The 20,061-nt window shown below is 36.1% G+C and overlaps 1 protein-coding gene across 1 annotated transcript; it reads left to right on the forward strand.

Annotated features, from left to right (window-relative positions):
• The first annotated feature begins 15,827 nt into the window (after positions 1 to 15,827).
• On the forward strand, positions 15,828 to 18,194 carry LOC149151642 (putative glycosyltransferase At5g03795). Its single transcript, XM_089443220.1, has 4 exons — positions 15,828 to 16,100; positions 16,340 to 16,497; positions 16,884 to 17,256; positions 17,505 to 18,194. The coding sequence occupies exons 1-4, from the start codon at positions 15,828 to 15,830 to the stop codon at positions 18,168 to 18,170; spliced, it is 1,470 nt and encodes a 489-aa protein (XP_089299346.1). The 3' UTR covers positions 18,171 to 18,194.
• The last annotated feature ends 1,867 nt before the right edge of the window (positions 18,195 to 20,061 follow it).

The raw sequence follows: 20,061 nt of genomic DNA on the forward strand, positions 1-20,061 counted from the left end.
TTATGGATTTACAGAGGGATAATGAAAAGGTGTCAAGGATGTTGATTGATTCATTTTTCAAGCCATTTGTTTGGATGCGAAAAAATGACCTATAATAAGTACCTAATTGATTGCACAAAATTGACCAAAGATGTAATCATGTTGTTACAATATTGTGAATCTCATATTTTTTGTCGAGCTCATCCTACACTTTATACTTTTCAGTTCAACTAGAAAATTTAAAACCAAGACACCATGAGGAGGGATCTTATGAAGTTGAAGCTTGTTTTTCGTACAAGAAAACTTCTATGCCTAGCTTCTGTAACCAAATTTTTATCTTTATGCTTTTTCAATTAACAAAAAATACAATATTTTCTTATAGGTATAATTGCCTTGATTTATCTATTGTGTTGGGTTTATAGTTTTAGATTTGATAAAGGCCTTTAGGTATTTTTCCCTTACAATTTCTAGGAAACTAAAATCAACAAGATTTTAATTTTAAATTTTTTCCATTGTAGGTAACACATAAATCCAATTTTGAAATCCATGTGAGAGGATATGAAAGGGTTTAGCACAAAATAAAACTATCAGATTTCCTCCTCCTATTTATGTTCCCTCAACCTATAGATTGCATGGTCCTGAAGGTAGAAGGAAGGTTGTTGCATGAAGGAGAATGAGCCACCATATATGGGAAACTACCACCTAGGTTTTCACTAGTATCGGGATTGGATTAAGAGTTGGCCTAAGAGCATGAGTGAGGCATGGTTGGGTGCTAGTATAAGGCTTAGATTCATGGTTGGGAGACCAATTTCAAGCTAACTGAGGTTGATGAGGAGGATCCTTGTATGTCCCCACCACTATAAAGAGGTCAGATAAAAGACATGACCAAGATCCTATAGACCTTTCGATACATTCATAAGGGGATAAACCTGGTGGAATTATGATCACATCATGGATCTAAGATGCACATGTGATGATATATATCCGATGAATCAGATCAGCCAGATAGGGAGAGTATGCAATAGATCTTGATCCAATTAAGAGGGATGGATTCGAGTAGGCTATGTGGTGGGACATCATTATTTCCATCCTTGAGTAGCTTATTGTCCATCCTTTTGTCTTGCTTCTACACTTCTTATACGAGATTGAAGTTACATTGATGGACAGTGTTGTAGCATCCATTGCCATTTGAAGTTTCTTAGTTTTATTACAAAAACAAAACAAAATAGGGAAAACAAAATCCAATATTATATTTGAATTTATGAAAAATCAAGAAGATATAAACGCCAAAGTATTATTTTGTTGTTTTAAAAAAACAAATCGACAATGTAAATGGGCCCAACCCATTTACTAAAGTTCATGGAGGTTCAAGAGGTGCGATCAAGTGATAACTCGATAAGCATGTTAAGGTGTTCTACGGGGAAGCAACATGCACGAAAATTAGTTCAGGCTTAAAACTCGCAGTTGACCATGATGTTGGCATGGTTGACCGTGATCTACCGCTTGAAATTACTGCTAGGGTTCAACTCTAATAAAGCTCCTGTACATTCCTTACCCTCGTGGTCGGCCAACCAAATCATTCTTCTCCACGTTGCCCACTCCACGTCTTCTGCCACCTTCATTCGTTAATCGCCCACATCACTCACCGTACCCCGTCACCTCATCCACCACTCCATTAATACACAACATTTATTGTAGATTTTTTCCGCCATTTGGTTATTGTATATAATCAAAGTGTAAAAGAGAACATTGTATTAATCATTTGCTTGTAAAATGGAGAAAATTCCTTTCTAATTCAATATTTTGAGTCAACAATTGTCTTTAGCAACTATATTCTAAGTTATCAACTGTCACACACCAGACGTCATGGCCAAGCAAGTAAGTTCTTCCTCAATCATTCATACCCAATTAATGGATGTCGAAAAAGATATTTCTGATACCCTATGTACAATTAAGCATCTACCATTATATCAAGAAGTCATTTTGAACAAGATAAAGTCCCCTATATCCATGGCAATGGTTAGTTCAGGTGTTTTAGCAGCCTTCATCCCTAACACTCACTTGTTTCCCGAATTCATCCAATGGCAAGCCTCAACCATGTACCCTAAGAAGTGCTCCATAATGAATCATTCAAGAGAAAACATTTTCCAATTAACCACTTAGTTAATTCACCAAGCAATGAATTACCCCGTGTTAGGAACATACACTACCTTTACTGAGGAATCTCTAGTCTCCCATTATGATACCTTGTCATCCCAAGAATTGTCTCATGTCACCTCATTCTTAGCTACTAAGCAGGACAATTCTCTCTGAATGATAATTTCTTCTCTTTAGATATTTTTGTAGTTGATATAAGACTAGTATTACAAGTAATTTCAAAGATTTTAGGGAAAGAAGATTCCAGACAGGTTGATAAAGTGGTGCTGGGATTCTTCTTCTTAATGATGAAGCCAGAGATTGTGCTAGATATTCCATCTTTTTGGGTAAATGTCATCAATACCCAGTTCATGACTCTACCTCTAACTGGATCGTTTAAGTTTCCTTCTGTCATTACTTATCTGTTTTTATACCACAACGTTGAGCACACTTATCAGGGTTGGAATTAAATGTTGTTGATCTGAACAAGAGAAAACAATCAGTGGTATTTTGAATAGACTTGGTCAGAGGTGATCCAGGGGATAGTGGATTTTTTGAGTTCACCTCTTTATTTCTTCCAGTGGTTTACAAGATCTTGAATGGAACCTTACCTCCAACTTTTCTTCCCAAAGCTCACGAATTCCTTCAGTTGAGAATCATGCAGAGATTAGGCTTTATGGAGCCTCAGTTAAACCATAAAGATTTCCCAAATTTGTGCCAATGAGGCTCTTTGCCTTGGAATTTATCAGACAAGGTTTGAATGTGGATCAAGTCCATTATGGTCCCATGAAAAAAGGTTATTTGTTTAAGTAGCCCAGAGCAGTAGGTCCTTTCATTGTGAAAACTAGACAAGCTACTCAAGAGGTTGAGAGGCTATTAAATGACATGTGTCTTTTACAGGTGGTTGAGTGGGCCTATGACCCTCTCCAGGTTATTTCCAAGAGGAGGATGGAGAATGGGTATTCAGCATTTGTACGTGAGAGTAGAGCAGAAATAGAGAAGATGTCAAATGAAGGTTTATAGGTCATCCACGGGGCAGAGATTGGAACTCCTGGAATTTCAGAAAAGGGTGCCAAGAGGGCTAGAGAAAATGTTATTTAATTGGATGAAGAAGAAGCAGAAGCAGTCAAAAGAGCTAAACATTCAGATGTAGTGACTGAAGCTCAACCTGACCTAATAAATCAATTAGGAGAAACATAGGGTGCATCGGCCTCTCCATCTTCCAGAGAACCTACTCATGATCAGGTTCCTTTAATTCAAAATATGTTTGCTCAAATTTCTAAAAGAAATAAAAATGTGCAAGTAAATATGGAGACTCAAGTTGTGTCTGAAATTGTTCCTGAACAAACAAGGTTGTTATCTGCCATGGACTTGGAGAGAAGTCAATTTAAAATTTCTTTCTCTCATCCTACTGAGATGTCTGTTGGATCTTCCAGTAGTTTCAAAACTGTTAATTTGATTGTTGATACTCACAAGCTTCCCATGCTTGACAAGATCCACTTACATATGCAAACTAAGCAATTGATTGTTAATGAATTACACAAAACTAATGTAGCTTCTATTAAAGCAGAGAAAATGTTGAACAAGGTAATTTAGCAGCTGAAGTTGGAAAAAGCCAATTCTAGGGCCTTGAATGCCCAGGTAGAAGAATTGAAGAACATCACTGTCAAGATAGGTATCAACCCTGATGATCAACCTGAAGTACAAGAACTGTTGAAATCTATTGAGGTAGAGATTAGAGTTTTGAAGAAAAAGTTGCACTTGCCTATAAGAGACCATCCCATTGTTGTAGGGATAGCTAAAGTAGAGAATGAAAAAGAGAAGTTATTATAGGACGTATTGCAGAAAACTGAAGAAGTTTCTTTACTTAAAGAATCCTTGTATAAAGTGAAACAACAATTGAGTCATCATGTTTGTACAATAGTCATGCCAACAAATGTAGAAGATCCAGTAGCACAGGTATTACAGTTGGCAACAGAATTGAAAATGGCTGAACATGATACTGAAAAAGTACAAAGGGAGTTGGAAATGGCCGCAAATTATTAAATTTTAGTGAAGAAGAAGAAAGGATAGAAAATGAGAATGCAAAGAAGTACCAGGAAGATCTATTAAGGACTGAAGAAGAGGTGAAAAGGCTGAAAGAAAAACTAAAGGGTAATATGTCTTTAATTCAAGCTAGGGAGATTTTATGGGATGAAATGATTGAGATTATCAGGAACATCTGGGAGTTCCTTGTCATTATCTCTGATGAAAAAGCATTGGTGAGAGATATGGAAGGTGAAGTTATGAAGGACAAATAGAAAGATCTGGACAAATCAAAATTTTCTAAAAGAACAATATATTTTATCAATTCCAAGTCTGCTTCGGAGCTTAAAGAACATGATCTTCCATGCAAGACACTATGTGCAATTGATTTCAACAAAATGATTGTTAGAAATATCTATAGGAATACTGCTGAAAAGAAGTTAAAAGAGATGAAGGAAGTTGTCTCTAAGTTTAGCATATTGTTTGATGAAAGAGTGAGGGTTGGGCTTCCCTCTTGCTGGGATTTATAGGGAAATCTGTTGCCGTGAAAAACATACGAAACTTTGTTGGTTGAAACAAAGAGCAAGATTGATAACGCTCATGAAAAGCCAGTAGTATTGAAGGGAGCCACTATTGTAAACTATCTCCATAAAGATTTTAAACTTCTCTGGATGATGCAAAATTTGTTTACAGATAAGCCTACTTGTAGTAGGATTACAACATTCAGGATAGCACTTGATAAACTAGAAGAAGCACCTAAATCAAATGTGCTGCTATGAAGAAAGTGGAAGGAATGGATGATAGAACAAGCAAAGGTTACACCAGCAGATCAACTTGCCAAAGACTCAAATTCAAACAATGATCAACAATCACCAATCATAGTTTAATTTCTGTTATCTTATTTTCTGGAAAAGAGGTTTATTTTACCCTCTAATGTAATATTTTAAAATGAATTTTATGTTTAGATAGTTAGATAAGCGGTTTGACAATTTTGATAGTTACCAATTGTCCCATGAATGTATAAAAATACGAAAATTTATGAAAAAAGGGTTGGATTTTCATAGAATAAAAGGCTATATTATTTTGTACTCGATAAACTGATGATTAATAAAAGAATCAGGAGTTTCCATACATGTTGGGTATGATTTTGCTATTTCTCCACTATGTGTCATTTTGTTTATTCATCTCCTTAAATATGGTAATGAAGCTATAGGTCTTTATTTACTTATGTAAATGAAGTTAAATTCCTTAAAGGGTGCTCCCATATTTAAAACCTCTTTCTATATGTTTCCTCTAAATTACAAAGAATAGTTCCTATTAAACACATCATATTGTCTTTAATTTCTCTACATATTCTTCACAGCACATTCATATTCAACATCACATGGCATTTTGAGACTTTTTCAGTCAAGTCTTTCAGATTCTTCAAATAGAGATTCAATAGAGATATAAGTGACAAACATAATAAATCATTAATGTCTTAGGTACAATTTCTCCATAGCCAGGAAATTGGTTTCCTAAGGGACAACAGATAGTATACAAGGAAATTCTGGTCTTATTGATTGAATGAATTATCTAGATGATCAATATTTTTTCTTGAGATAAAGAACTATAAGATTGGCTTGCTTACAATTTATTAAGTTTAGAAGCCTTATTATTTTACTTGGTATTTCCCTTGGTTTCCTGTTGGTAACTAGAAAGTTCTTGATCACATCAATGGCCATGAGGCACGAATCTTTGCTATTGCTATAATAGCTAGCAAAATCACAACTTTGATGTATCTAGTGAATATCCTTGTTCCTGGTAAATTATACTATCAAATTAAAAACTAGTTGTTAGGATAATATTATCTCCCTTGGTCTCCCCATTGCGTATAAATTAGTATGTAGATTCGAAACTGATCATGAAATTCACTAAATCACAAGACTCGAAGCTACTCTAATGAACTGTAGACGTTAATTCACAATATAGAAAACAAATCATAGACATGCAAAAATTAAATATCACACATGCACAAACATTTATCTACGGGAAAGAAACTAATTAAAACTCATTCCTATTTCTATTGCATTAATCAAAGAATAGAGATGAAATAGATATCCTTGCTCAAGCCTGAGCAAAACCTGCAAGTGTATAGTCTATCCCTCTACCTAATTGACTGACTCTAACCAACACTTAGTCAAATTTCAAGCCCTCCAAGCTTCTATTTCCTTGCATTGTTCCTTGAGTAAATTAGCCCCTATTATTTAGGAAATTCCCTCAATTGGATTGCACAATCCCTCTAGGTCCTTCCTTTGACTTCATGCACCGATTATACACATTGGAATAGTCTACAACTGATAGTAAACTATCTTAGAATATCCATCTCAACTAGGTAACTCAAATTCTCTGCATGCATTAGTTATTTTGGGCTGATTAATTAGTTAACTGGTTGATCACTAAGTGTGGTTGAAGTTCCACTTACACCACTTGACCTCGAATAGTTCTTCTAACAATTAGAACTAGTTTAACTGACCATAACTCAATTTAACTGAAATAGATTGTTACAAATTAGAAATCAATCATATTGAACTAAACTGAAGCTTCCTCAACTCAAATTAACTGAGTTAATTGAGTGACAAGTGCGATGTCACCTCAGATAACTACCTCCAAGATTTTTGTTGAAATGGAAATTCAATTTTTCTCTACTTTGACCAAGAAAAATCAAATTGAGATTTTCTTGCTGCATTTTCAACACTCCCTCTCAACAAGAAAGGGATTATCAACCACACCTATGGACTTGAACTTCCCTCTTGAAAAATCCTTTTTCAAAATGTCATCAGCTTGTCCCTCTACCAGAATGTACTCCAACAACTTTATTTGCCTCTGCACACAATCGTGAAAATGGTGATACCAGATATCTATATGCTTGAATCAATCATGAAAAATAAGATTTTTAGAGAGCTTGATGTAACTATGATTATCATATTAGATCATGGTAGGATCCATCATCTAAAAAAACAATCCAACAAGAATATTTCTCATCCAAATCGCCTCACATGTTGCTTGACTTGCAATAATGGATTCTGTTTCTACCAAGCTGAGTGCCACAGATCTTTACTTCTTGCTACCAAGAAATTTTTATTGACCCAACACTGAAAATTTCACCTAATGTAATCTTTTGGTCTAATGGAATGCTTGCCGAATCTGCATTTGTTAATCCACATAACTTCATTCCCTTTGTCTGTATGTACCATAGTCCAAACTGGGTAGTGCCTTTGGGGTACCATTGAACATGCTTACCTTCCCTCGAAGATAGTTTGGTTGGCCTAACCATATCTTCGCTCAACTGGTTGACTACATAAAACATATATGGTCACGATTTTACAAGATACATGAGTGAACCAACCAACTGTCAGTAACCAATAACATCCACTCCCTCACGTGAAGTGGTATCGTCTTTCCTCTAGTTGGTCACTAGAGATGTCTCCATGAATTTTCATTTATCCATGTGGAACCTCTAAAGCATCTCATTGGCATATTGGCCCTTAGAGACAAACAGTTCCCCATCACCTTACCATACTTCCAATCTGAGGAAGTAGTGGAGGAGACCCATGTCCTTCATTTCAAATTCTCTCGCAAGATCTGATCACTTGCTCATCACTAGTCAAAATCAAGTCATCAAAATATAAGATAGTAATCAACAATTTACCTTCTACCAAAATATGATAGAGGTTTGCATCCACTTCACTTTTGGTGAAGCCAAAACTAGTGAGATAGCCATCGATCCTAGTGTACCAAGCACATGGTGCTTGTTTGAGACCGTAAAATGCTTGCTTCAGTCTGCACACATGAGACTCTTGATCAAAGGTCTCGAATAATTATGGTTGCTTGATATACATTTCCTCCTTAATAAATCCATTGAGGAGTGTTGTTTTTACATCAATCTTATGGATCTGCCACCCCATCTATGCAACCAGAGCAAGGATTGATCTGATGGATGAGTACCTTGGTATAGGAGAAAAGGTCTCCTCATAGTCAATCCATTCAACCTGAGATTACCCCTTGGTCATAAATCTTGCCTTGTACTTTTCTATGCTTTCATCTGCCGCATGCATTACCTTGAATATCCATCTTGAAGCCACAACTGATTTATCTGTTGGTCTTGGGACCACTTCCCAAAAAATGTTGTTTACAATGCATTCATAGTCATCCATCATTACATCAACACATACATGTTTCTCTATTGCTTCCTTGATAGAGGATGGCTCAATCTCTACTAGCTCAGTCATTATTGCCATGTAGCTAGTGTACCGATCTTGTGACCTTATCTTCTTACACTAATTTGAAGGAGCACCCACATTCTCCCTCATAACCTACACAAGTCTCTCAGCTTCCCTAGTACTTTTCCTACCTTCTTTGGATGGTTATACTTGAGTGGTTGTCTACACTCCCTCCTCCTAAATTTGTGGTTTCTCGACAACTTCTTGAGGTTCCTCCTTTGGACCTGAAAGATCCACTTCTAGTGGGATCCAAATCTCTCTCTCAAGAGAGCATTGCATGGCTTTGTCTTCATCAAATTTTGCATCCCTTTGTACAACTATCATTCTAAGGGATAATAAGTACACACGATAGTTATGGAGAGTTTTTGTGTAACCCATAAATACCACCAATTCTATTGTCATTTCTAGCTTTTTCCTTGATTCTTTGGAGACATGGCAGTAAATAGGGGCTCCAAAAATCATGAAGTGTGACACATCTGGCTTTCTCCTCGAGAAATCCTCCTTCATTGTAATCATGCCAAGAATCTGATGGGGAATCGTGTTATGAAAATAGGCCACAATGTTTCACTCTCCATGCCACAAGTGCATATGTAGGCTTTGGTCATGAAATGTCACCCTAGATTCTCCCACAATGCTACGGTTCTTCCTCTCAGCCATCTCATTCTACTGTGGGTTGTGGGTGTGGTCAACTCTCATCGAATGCCTTCTTTTGCACATAATTTTTTTAAACTTGTTCAACATGTACTCTCCTCCATTATTTCTCCCAAAAGCCTTCACCTTCTTGCCCGTTTCTTTCCCAACCAGTGTCTTTAATTCTACAAACTTGGAGAAATTCTCATCCTTCTTTCACGTGAAGAAGATCCAACACTTCTGTGAGAAGTCATCCATAAAAATGACAAAATATTTGTGCCCAGAAGTGGAGGCTATCAAGAACGTTCCACAAACATCAGAGTGGATCCTTTCAAGGACTGCATTGTATTTTATGTCTCGATCATGGAAAGTGGATTTTGTGTACTTCCCCAAGGTACACCCTTTGCATGTATACTAATTCTCTAGTGCTCCTTTGGGTAGGTATGTGGTTACTTTTTGCATGATATTGAAAGTGCTATGATGCAAATGATCAAGTCTTCTATGCCAAAGTTCACCGACATCACGACTTTGCACCTTCTCTGCCTTTGTTCTCAATGAAACACAATACTCCACATCTAGTTTGTACAAATTCTTCACACGAACCCCAATCTTCTTCACCTGTCCCATGACTATGTGTCTCAGGAATGATTTTCCTTTGCTGAAGATCACATCATAACCACGGTCTTCCAAAACTACAATGGAGACAAGATTTTTCTTTAGACCTAGAACAAACATCACATCCTTGAGTCTAAGAGGGGAGTCTGACTCCCTCCAAAGGAAATCGTGCCAATCTCGGTTGCATTGTACCTTCCATTATCTCCAATCTCGATGTGCATCTAGAGATCTTTCTCCTCAAAATCACTAAATGTTTTCTATTCCCTGTCATGTGGAATGAGGCACCATTGTCCAAGTACCACATTGTCCCATCACTATGATGGCCATGCATTCCATGGGAGTAAAGTCAAGTTCAAACTGTGAAGCGAAATCTTCACCTACTCCTCCTCCTGAGGTCTTATTTCTTGGCTTCTTGCATGGACACTCTATGGCATAGTGCTCGAATTCATGAGAGTGAAAGAACTTGATTTTGGACAAGTCTTTCTTCTCACCCCCTTGACTCGATTCTGCCTTGGATTGAGATTTCCTCCCTTTTCCCTTATTTTCTTTTCTAGCCAAGGAACAATTTTGTTCATCCTCTCACTTAAATGAGGTCCCATCTTTGGTATTCCACCTTATTTCCTCTTTACCAAGTCAAACCATAAGTGTTCCCAATTTGGTAGTTTCTCCCTCCCATTCACTGAATTTTGGTAGTTGTGCCAACTCTTGGGAAGGCCTGGAAGGGCTAGGCTAAGAAAATCATGTTCTGCAATGGTAACACCAACTTGGCCAAGTTCATCATGACAGTGTGGGAACCTACTCAGGTACTGCGGAATAGTCTCGTTCTTCTGCATCTTTATATTTCGAAGTTTACCCTTGAGCTCTAGCTTCCTATGGTCACTACTATTCTGGAACAAATATTTCAGTGATTTCAAAATTTCATATGAAGTCTCTTTCACGTGGATATTTGAGACAATATGGTCTCATACTCCCTCCAGTGTGATTCTGCTCACCTTAGCTACACACTTCTTCCATTCTACTAGATCCTGAGAATCAACCACTACTAGTTTCATAATGTCATTATCGATGAATGCCTTCAATCCATTATCTTCCAGTACTACCTCCATGTGTTCCTTCCAAGAAACATAATTTGAGCTTGCCTCAAGTGCGTACTCAAGTCTTAGTCCACAGAAATCCATCCTTCTAGCTCTGAAGAATTGATCCTATACTTTTGATCCTCCTACAATAGGAACTTTGAAACTTCTGCTCTACTATGAATCCTGCTCGAATACCATGTAGAAATTAATGCATAGATTTGAAACTACTCATGAAATTTACTAAATCAAAAGACTTGAAGATACTCTACTAATCTGTGGAAGTTATTTCACCATCTAGAAAAAAAATCATAAACATGCAAAAAGGAAACATCACACATGTATAGAGATATAGCTAGTGGAAAGAAACTTCTCAAAACCCCTTTCTATATGTATTGCATTAATCAGAGAATAGACATGAAATACATATGCTTGCTCAAGCCTCAACACAACCTGCAAGTGTACAGTCTATCCCTCTACATGACTGACTGACTATGGCCAATACTTAGCCAATTTTCAAGCCCTCCGAACTCTTATTTCCTTGCATTGTTCCTTGAGGAAATTATCCCTTATTTAGTAGGAAATTCCCTCAGTTGGATTGTGCAATTCCTATATATCCTTCCTCTGACTTCATGCACCTCTTGTACACATTGGAATAATCTACAATTGATAGTACACTACCTTGGAATCTCCATCTCAACTTGGTAACTTGATTTATTTGCATGCATAAATTATTTTGGGATGAATGATTATTGAATTGGTTGACCAAAGAGTGTGGTTGAAGTTCCACTTCCACAACTTGATCTCCACTAGGTCTTCTAACAGTTACAACTAGTTTAACTGACCATAACTAAATTTAAATGAAATAGATTTCTACAAATTAGAAATCAATCATACTGAACTGAACTCAAGCTTCCCCAACATGAGCTAGTTGAGTTAACTGAGTGAGAAGTGCCATGTCACCTCAGTTAATTACCTCCAACATTTCTGTTGAAATGGAAATTCGAGTTTTCTCTAGTTTGACCAAGGTAAAGTCAAACAAAGATTTTCTTGTTGCATTTTCAACACATTGTATTTGATAGAGATTCCAAAGTGCATATTGATCCAACTACTTTGGTTTGGGCGGTGTGATCATTGAGCCTAGAGAAACTTGGATTTGGGTATAGCTATGATGTGTTAACCCTGAGAAGCCTTGTCAATGCGATCACAAAGCCATTGAAAAAATAAGCAGTGTAATCTGTCTTTCCGTGTGTATCAATGTCTGTGGAGAAATTAGGACTATTAGACTGCCTAAGGTAATAGCCTTAGTCCAATAGTCTTGGCCTGTTAGCAAGATGTACTAGTAGGTTCAAAAAGAATATTTTCCTAGCTATAGATGCCACGTCATATACTTAGGGAATGCATTGGATAGATGGAAGTTGAGAGATAGGCCCATGTTCAATCATCATCTATGTACCCCACTAGATAAAGCTAAAATCCTATTGCATAATGTATCCCAAACCTGTGCACTCATATTAGTCCCATTCTAGCGATCAATACCATCATCATCGCATATATGATGTACCATGATGTATTATTTTTTGCCAAATTCTTCAATAAATTTAAAATTTTTCTATTTATTGATTCTGACTCGAAGATTAGGCAGACAAAAGGAGTATGCAACAAATCTTGATCTAGTTAAGAGGGTTGGATTCTAGTAAGCTATATCATCAGACATCATTTTTTCCATCCTTGAGTAGCTTATTATTCACCCTTCTGGCTTGCTTCTTCACTTCTTATATGAGATTGAAGTTATACATATGGATAGCATACCATGGGATTCCAATCTTATTGATTGAATAAACTAGCTAGAAGATTAGTATTCTTTATTAAGATAAAGAACTATAATATTACGTTGCTTATAGTATATTAAGTTTAGAAGCTTACTTACTGTAATCTTTCTAGCTCCCTTGGTTGCTTAGGAAGCCTTGAAGACATATTTATAAGTTCATGGTCACTATTTCTTTTCTCTTTCTCAACCATTTTCATGGCTGCTATGGTCTTGTAATTCTCATTACATTTGAAAGACAGGTCGCTATAGCAATGAATGCTAGAAGACTTGAAGACATATTGATAAGTTCATGGTTGTTATTTCTTATTTCTTTCCTAACCAATTTCATGGTTGTTATGGTTTCTGCAAAGAAACAAGTTTTTTCCAAAGAAACTGTAAAGATGAACATTGTAAAGATATCAACAATGAAACATAGATATATCAACAATGAATTCATGTGGTCTTGCTTCACACAAAAGGAAAAATATGAAGGCCCCTGTTCTAAAAATAATTGAACTCCTTAAGGGAATGGAAAATGAGAAAAAACAAGGATGGTTTCAACTTCAACTTATGTTATAGCCATACATTCTTCAACCAGATGAAGTGAACAAGAAAAGAATAATTGAAGTCCAAATGGGTTGTCATGGGAATCAAGACCTTGTCAGCTACTAATAGCTTCTGACGCTAGATCTACGAAATGAAGGCATTGAAAAAATTGAATGATATGGAAATTTCATGGCAATGAGAAGAAGATACAATTGGACAAAGACATCAATTCAAAAATCAATTCCACTTAAACCTAACAACACCTAATTGAATATTTTTCTGGAACTGCATGGCCAACTCCAGTTTGTTGGTGGAAACAAATTTTCAAACCAGGTGGCCCACCCAGAAAACAACTATTTGATGAAGGGTTTACAAGAAAAATTTAAATAATCTCATCTAATTGTTGAAGGATATCACTATGTTCAATAATACTCTTAGGGAAAACTATGTATATAAAGATAAAAATAAAATCAAAAGGAATTGATGAGAAACTACTACGTGCAAAGGAAAAATAAGTTGTGCACTACTACAAAGAAATCATATCATTTGCAGAAGGGAAAATTCTTTCGTGGTTGCCAATGTAACTTTCTATAGGAAACAATTATTGATCTATAAGGCCAACTTGCGTCAATACAAGATTCACAAAAAAAAACCAAGACTAGTTATGTAGCAGTAAACTCCAGCTAGCAAGACTCCTCATGCAATAGTTAACTCGAGCTATTGAACAAGATAAAGGTGATTCCTATGTAAATTTGGCACTTCAGTTTCCATCCTCGCCATTGGTTTCAGGTAGCCAGGTGGACCATCATGGAAAAAGTTATAGTACTATTTACCTTTTCAAAAATGTATAACACTATTTACCTTTATTTTTCATTCATTTTATGATGGAACTAGAATGGCTGCATTAGATGCCTTTACCCCAATTTGTTCCATTCTTTCGAGTAGTGATCCTTGTTGTTACTGCTCCAATATGTTATGTTCTTCTCCATAGTGGTCCTTGTCATTACTTCTCCTTGCAAAATCATGCAAAGACTCGAGGCCCAACCTTTTCACCGAGTTAAGAGTTGTGCTTAGCAAAAATAGTGTTATTGGTCCTTGGAACGAAGATAGATAAATTATGTGATCCTTATTGTTATTGTTCCTTGCGGTCCAACCTTACCGACTTGTTTAGAACTATCCCAAGCAGAGATAATTGAGGTAGCATTGTATTAGTAGCCAGGAAGTTGCTTACCAAGAAAGTTTGTTTTGCCAACCAAACAAACAAAATTAAATGGGAAGAAAAGGTTTTATCAAGTAGCTAATTGTGCACATAGAAATGTATCCTTTTTTGGAGTAAACCCTTCCTCTCTAAGACTGACATTCAAACCACAATGTCAATGCATCAAACCATGCAATTGTCATGATTAACACATATACAAGACATGACACATACGCATATTTACTGGTTAACATAAATATACTTTCACTTTAAAAAAAATATACGATATTTTTTTAATATAAAATGTGCAAAATTAATGCTAAGTGAAAAATAACATTAATTCATTTGAGTGTCAAGTTGTCTTAATGACTTATACTTCTCCCACCTTTTTCCTTACGAAAAGGATTTTGCCGATGGGTTAAAATAAAAAGACTAAAAAGAGTTTGGTTAAAATAAAAAAATACTTTATCGTGTCATCTCAAAAAACTTTAGTTTAAAGTCAAAAAAAAATATTAGTTCTCGTGTCAAAGTAATAGACAGAGACTAAAACGATCAGTATAGTCGTTGAGGTTCCAAAGTTGCAGATAAAATATAACAAAAATATGAAAAAAAAATGCAAAACGTAACTTAGACTCCTATTTGAAATCATCTTGCTTTTAATAAATGCTAATATAAATATAATTATAAATATATATTTTTTAATTTCGTCAAACTGGTTATGCTAAATACTTAATCAATGACCTCTCGTGCACACAAACCATCAACTTTGAAAGAAGAGAAAGAAATTTTCCTTGGGACCGTTTCGGCCACTCCAATTACACAGATCAACATGACAATGAAGTTTATTCATAAATGCTGGCTTGGAATTGGGTCAACTTGTTCACTCATGGTCAATATTTTCGCTTTAGTTTAACCATTATGTTTTTGTTTTTGTTTTGAATGTTATAGAAATTTTGGTTATATTTTGAAAAAAATTATTGAGATTTTTGTAAATCCATGTAAAATTTATAAAGCTTTATAATTTTAGGTGATCTAGAAATTTTTGATATTGTTGAATCTATGTTTACCATAAAAAACATCAAATATGGCATCTACAAGATTTTTGAATTTTTTAATGTAAATTCCAACCACTTTTAAGGCGAAAGCAATTCCTACTCCAATATTTTCCACCAATGATAGCCGTTAACCGCTAACTCTCTCGACATGTGGGTTGATACTTGTTTGCAAAGTGGTTTAAATCTATAAAATTATTATTCTCGGGGCAAGCAAATCTTAAATCAGGCGTTATCGACTATGTTAAACGTCAACCGATAATTACTTGGAAAAGCGGGTTAATACTTGTTTTCAACTGCTTCCATCCCACATATTCATAATTCCCGGGGCCAACAAATTTTAAAATCCTGCATAATTCACAATGCAGTGGTCAACACATCTCCAAGAGAGATAGGTAATAAGATAGGTAATCAACCATAAAAAGCGGAAGACAATGCCAGAAATTCGGGCGTTTAGTTCCATATAAGGCCAGTGGGGATATGTCATGAACGCTCGCCGTTATGGAGGGACTCTGTGATCTGAAGCGGAGTTTAGCACTCGTTCTCGTATTAATCGTCTCCAGTTTTTTTCTCCTCGATTCCTATCATGTCAATATGTTCCTATCGGCTATTTCGCCACAATTCCAAACACAAACTAATTATGGATTGCCTTCGCTTGGTTCCTCTGGATCACTACATGCCGGCCTGCATCATCGTGAATCGCAGTCCGAAGCAGCCTCATCCTGGGTCAAATCATTTGGTGGAGCTCCTTACTACGGCAGCTCTGTCAATAAGGTGATTCCTAATATAGATGAAACTTTTTCTTTCTTAACGTTGATCATAATATCAACGAGGAAGATTGTTTTTTAATCAACTTATTTGTTAGGGTTTAATCTCCGCTAGGTCTAAGGCTTATATATTATTTTAAAAGTGGTTTCAAGTTTTTATATCATATAGTGGATTTAGTTTAATGAGTTTTCAGAAATGGGAACAGAATTGAATTGATTTTTTCTGTATGGATGTACTGGAAGCAGAAGAAGGGGACGGTTAGCAATCGGAAGGTGGAGAACGGCCTGAGACGCGCTCGGGCAGCGATACGGAAAGCAATTTTACAGAGCGAGCAGAAACAGGAGCCGGGAGATTCCTTTGTTCCAATTGGCCACATCTACCGAAACGCCCGTGCCTTTCATCAGTAAATATTCTATATATATATATATATATATATAATCATATTATTATTATATAATTTTTAAAGTTATTGTAAAGTTAGATCTCAAATTGGTATAAAGATTTTCTGGTTTGTGGAACCAGAGACCCATTTCATTTCAGTGTAGCTATTTCACTGCTAAATCTTTAGCTACTAAATCTAAAGAGACCCATTTTAGTGTAGCTATTTCACTTAGCTACTAAATCTAAAAATAGATACCTAAGGTACTCTCAGGTTTTGAATCTGTAACTGTAATATCTTTAAGAAAAGACATAAATCTTTACCCTAGTTCATTATATTTTAGCACGTGGATTCACATCACTGTTAGTAAAGCTTATTTGATTTGTTTCTTTCTGTGTTTTGGTTATCAGGAGTTACATGGAAATGGAGAAGCGTTTCAAGATCTTCGTATATCGAGAGGGAGAACCACCTCTGGTACACAACGGGCCGTGTATGAGTATCTATTCGACGGAAGGTAGATTCAGTGAGGAGCTTGAGCTGGGGAATCGGTTCGTGACCTCGAATCCGGAGGATGCCCATCTTTATTTTCTTCCTTTCAGCGTAACCATGATGGTCAGTTACATTTACACGCCCAAGGTAGCTAATGCCAAGCACCGAAAACCGTCCTTCAAACGGTCCTTAAGACGGTTCGTGGGAGATTATGTGAAGGTTGTTGCCAACAAATACCCGTTTTGGAACCGAAGTCTGGGAGCCGATCATTTCATGCTCTCATGCCATGACTGGGTAATGTATTCCCTCATATCCTCTTGGCCACATTTTCAACAATATTCTTTTTGGGACTTTTGAAAATTATCGGTTAAAATTCATGCATGAGTGTATTGAAAATGGAAATGTTATGAAAATTCTGAGATAAAGTTCATAGAGGAATGCATTGAAAATAGTGTTCATACAGGGTGATGTTGATGACAAGGTAGTTGTGGAAAAAATTATGATTGTATTGAATATTTTTGTTTTGTTTTCGGCATACGCAGGGGCCTTATGTATCTCAGGTAAATCCATTCTTGTACAATAATTCAATTCGTGTTTTATGTAATGCCAACACTTCAGAAGGATTCAATCCCACAAAAGATGCAACACTTCCGGAGGTCAATTTGGGACCAGGTGAGATGGCTCGTTTGCTTGGTGGTCCATCTGCTCTAGAGAGGCCTTTGCTTGCATTCTTTGCTGGTGGAAACCATGGACCCGTGAGACCCATTTTGTTCAAGTATTGGAAAAACAGGACTGATGATGATATGCAAGTCCACGAATATCTCCCCAAAGGCTTGTCATATTTTGACCTAATGAAGAAGAGCAAATATTGCCTATGCCCAAGTGGATACGAAGTGGCCAGCCCACGAATTGCGGAGGCAATATACAGTGAATGTGTGCCTGTCATCATTTCAAAAGACTACGCTCTGCCCTTCAGCGATGTGCTGAATTGGACAAGTTTCTCTGTTCAGGTTCCCCTCTCCGAAATACCAAATCTCAAAACTATACTGCAATCCGTACCAGTTGATAGGTATGTCGAGATGCAAAGTAAACTGAAGCAAGTTCAGAGACATTTTACTATAAACCAACCCCCAAAACCTTATGACTTTTTCCACACGGTTCTTCATTCCATATGGCTCAGGCGGCTAAACATTCAGATTAGCTCATAAAAGATCCCCTCCCATGTACACATTTCCCCGTAATGTCCACCACAAACTTCTTACTTCAACACACTGTTTCCACGGCATTGATTAGTCAGTAGCGAATAATTCCAGTTTAAAAGTTGGTGATTGTTACTGATACTTGAGATGTCCAAATAGATCTGTTTCCAGTCCATCCAAGTCATGCGGGAAATGACTGCCCAAGAATGATTTTTTTGGTATAGTCTAACGATTCCACCCAGTAAAGAGATGAGCATGTTGTTGTATAAAAGTCATATTAATGAATTGAAAAGAATTTGAGTTATACCCTAATTCATGCAAGTTTTCCGAAGTCCACCCACAACTAATTACTGGAATATATATGTGGTGTTCTAATATAGGTGAGCTTCTGCATCAAGCATCTATTTTCAGGACAATTTCGTCATTCATAACTGTGTTCGTTGGAGACCGTCCAAAATACTTCCACGCGGAAGGTGGTCACGGAGCCGGTTGGTCGAACACAACTGGAGCCCCGGACCTATTATAAGGAAATAGTATTACCTCCTAACCACTGTGTTCAAGCCCGAACATTCTAGCCTTCAAAAAGGATGAAAAGCACTTGCTATCTTCAAATAAAATTACACAATTGGTGACTGCATTAATAAGTGAATTGCATAGCAGCGAACTAGAAGGTCTAGTGGATTTGAAACAATTTAGAAAAAGCACATATGGAGGTTGATTTTGAAATCATAGAAACACTCATTGAGAGATCATTACTCTCATTGGAAGAACAATTCCAATTCATTTTTAGTAAAAAACAACTTGACTTTGAAATCATAGAAACACTAATTAAGATCATTATTTTTTGGAAAAACAATTCCAATTGATTTTTAGTAAAAAACAACTTATAAATAAATTTAGAGATAACTAGGGACAAAATAATTTACTAATTTTAAACCTCAATGCTTTATACCTAAATTTAAAGCAATTCATTTCAACTTCTTAACAATATGATCATTTCTCAATTATTCTTAAAACTGTTTTTTTAGAGTGGAGAAATTATTTTTTTCATAACATAGTTTATTTTTACAAATTTCAAACTTAGCTTTTCTAATAGGGTTAGTAAATATATGCCAAGTCAATTTCTTTTGATTGCATTTTCTTCTCATAAAAAATTATGTTATGTTTCAATATGTTTATTGGTTATTTGCCAATTTGACGGAACTTTGATTATTACATTTGATAATTGTTGGTATTTCCTGCTTTTGTCCAACATCTTCAAGGATTTTCTTCAGCCATGTTACATTTGATAATTGTTGGTATTTCCTGCTTTTGTCCAACATCTTCAAGGATTTTCTTCAGCCATGTTACATTTGATAATTGTTGGTATTTCCTGCTTTTGTCCAACATCTTCAAGGATTTTCTTCAGCCATGTTGCCTCACAAGTGGCAGTGTGTAAGGATTTGTACTCTTCTTTTATGGATCAAAGTGAAATAGTTTGTTGTTTCTTATGCTGCATGTGATAGCTCTAGATCCTAGAGTGAATAAATATCTACAAGTAGACTTTTTGTCATCTAGATTTTCAACCCAAACAAAATCAATGTGACTTGCAACTCAACATTATAGTTATTAGTATATTTAGTGCCAAAATTAATAGTTCCTTTCAAATATTGCAAGACCCTAAGTTTGCAACGTTTCAATGCCCATTATGAGGCTTAGCCATGAACAAGCTAAGTACAATGACTAAAAATAATATCAAGCCAATTATCAATACAACACACCATCAACTTCTTTTGTTCCAGCATCATTACAGAGATTGACATTTTATTCCAATGAAGTATATTATAAATTTCCTTACATCCATCCATGTTAAACCTTTTGAGTGATTTCAATGTGGATCTTTGTGTTATTAAGGTCTTAT

The sequence above is a fragment of the Pinus tabuliformis genome, chromosome 9 (assembly GCF_031772625.1).
Source record: "Pinus tabuliformis cultivar Carrire ecotype Pingquan chromosome 9, CPIR1, whole genome shotgun sequence".
Classification (NCBI taxonomy): Eukaryota; Viridiplantae; Streptophyta; class Pinopsida; order Pinales; family Pinaceae; genus Pinus; species Pinus tabuliformis.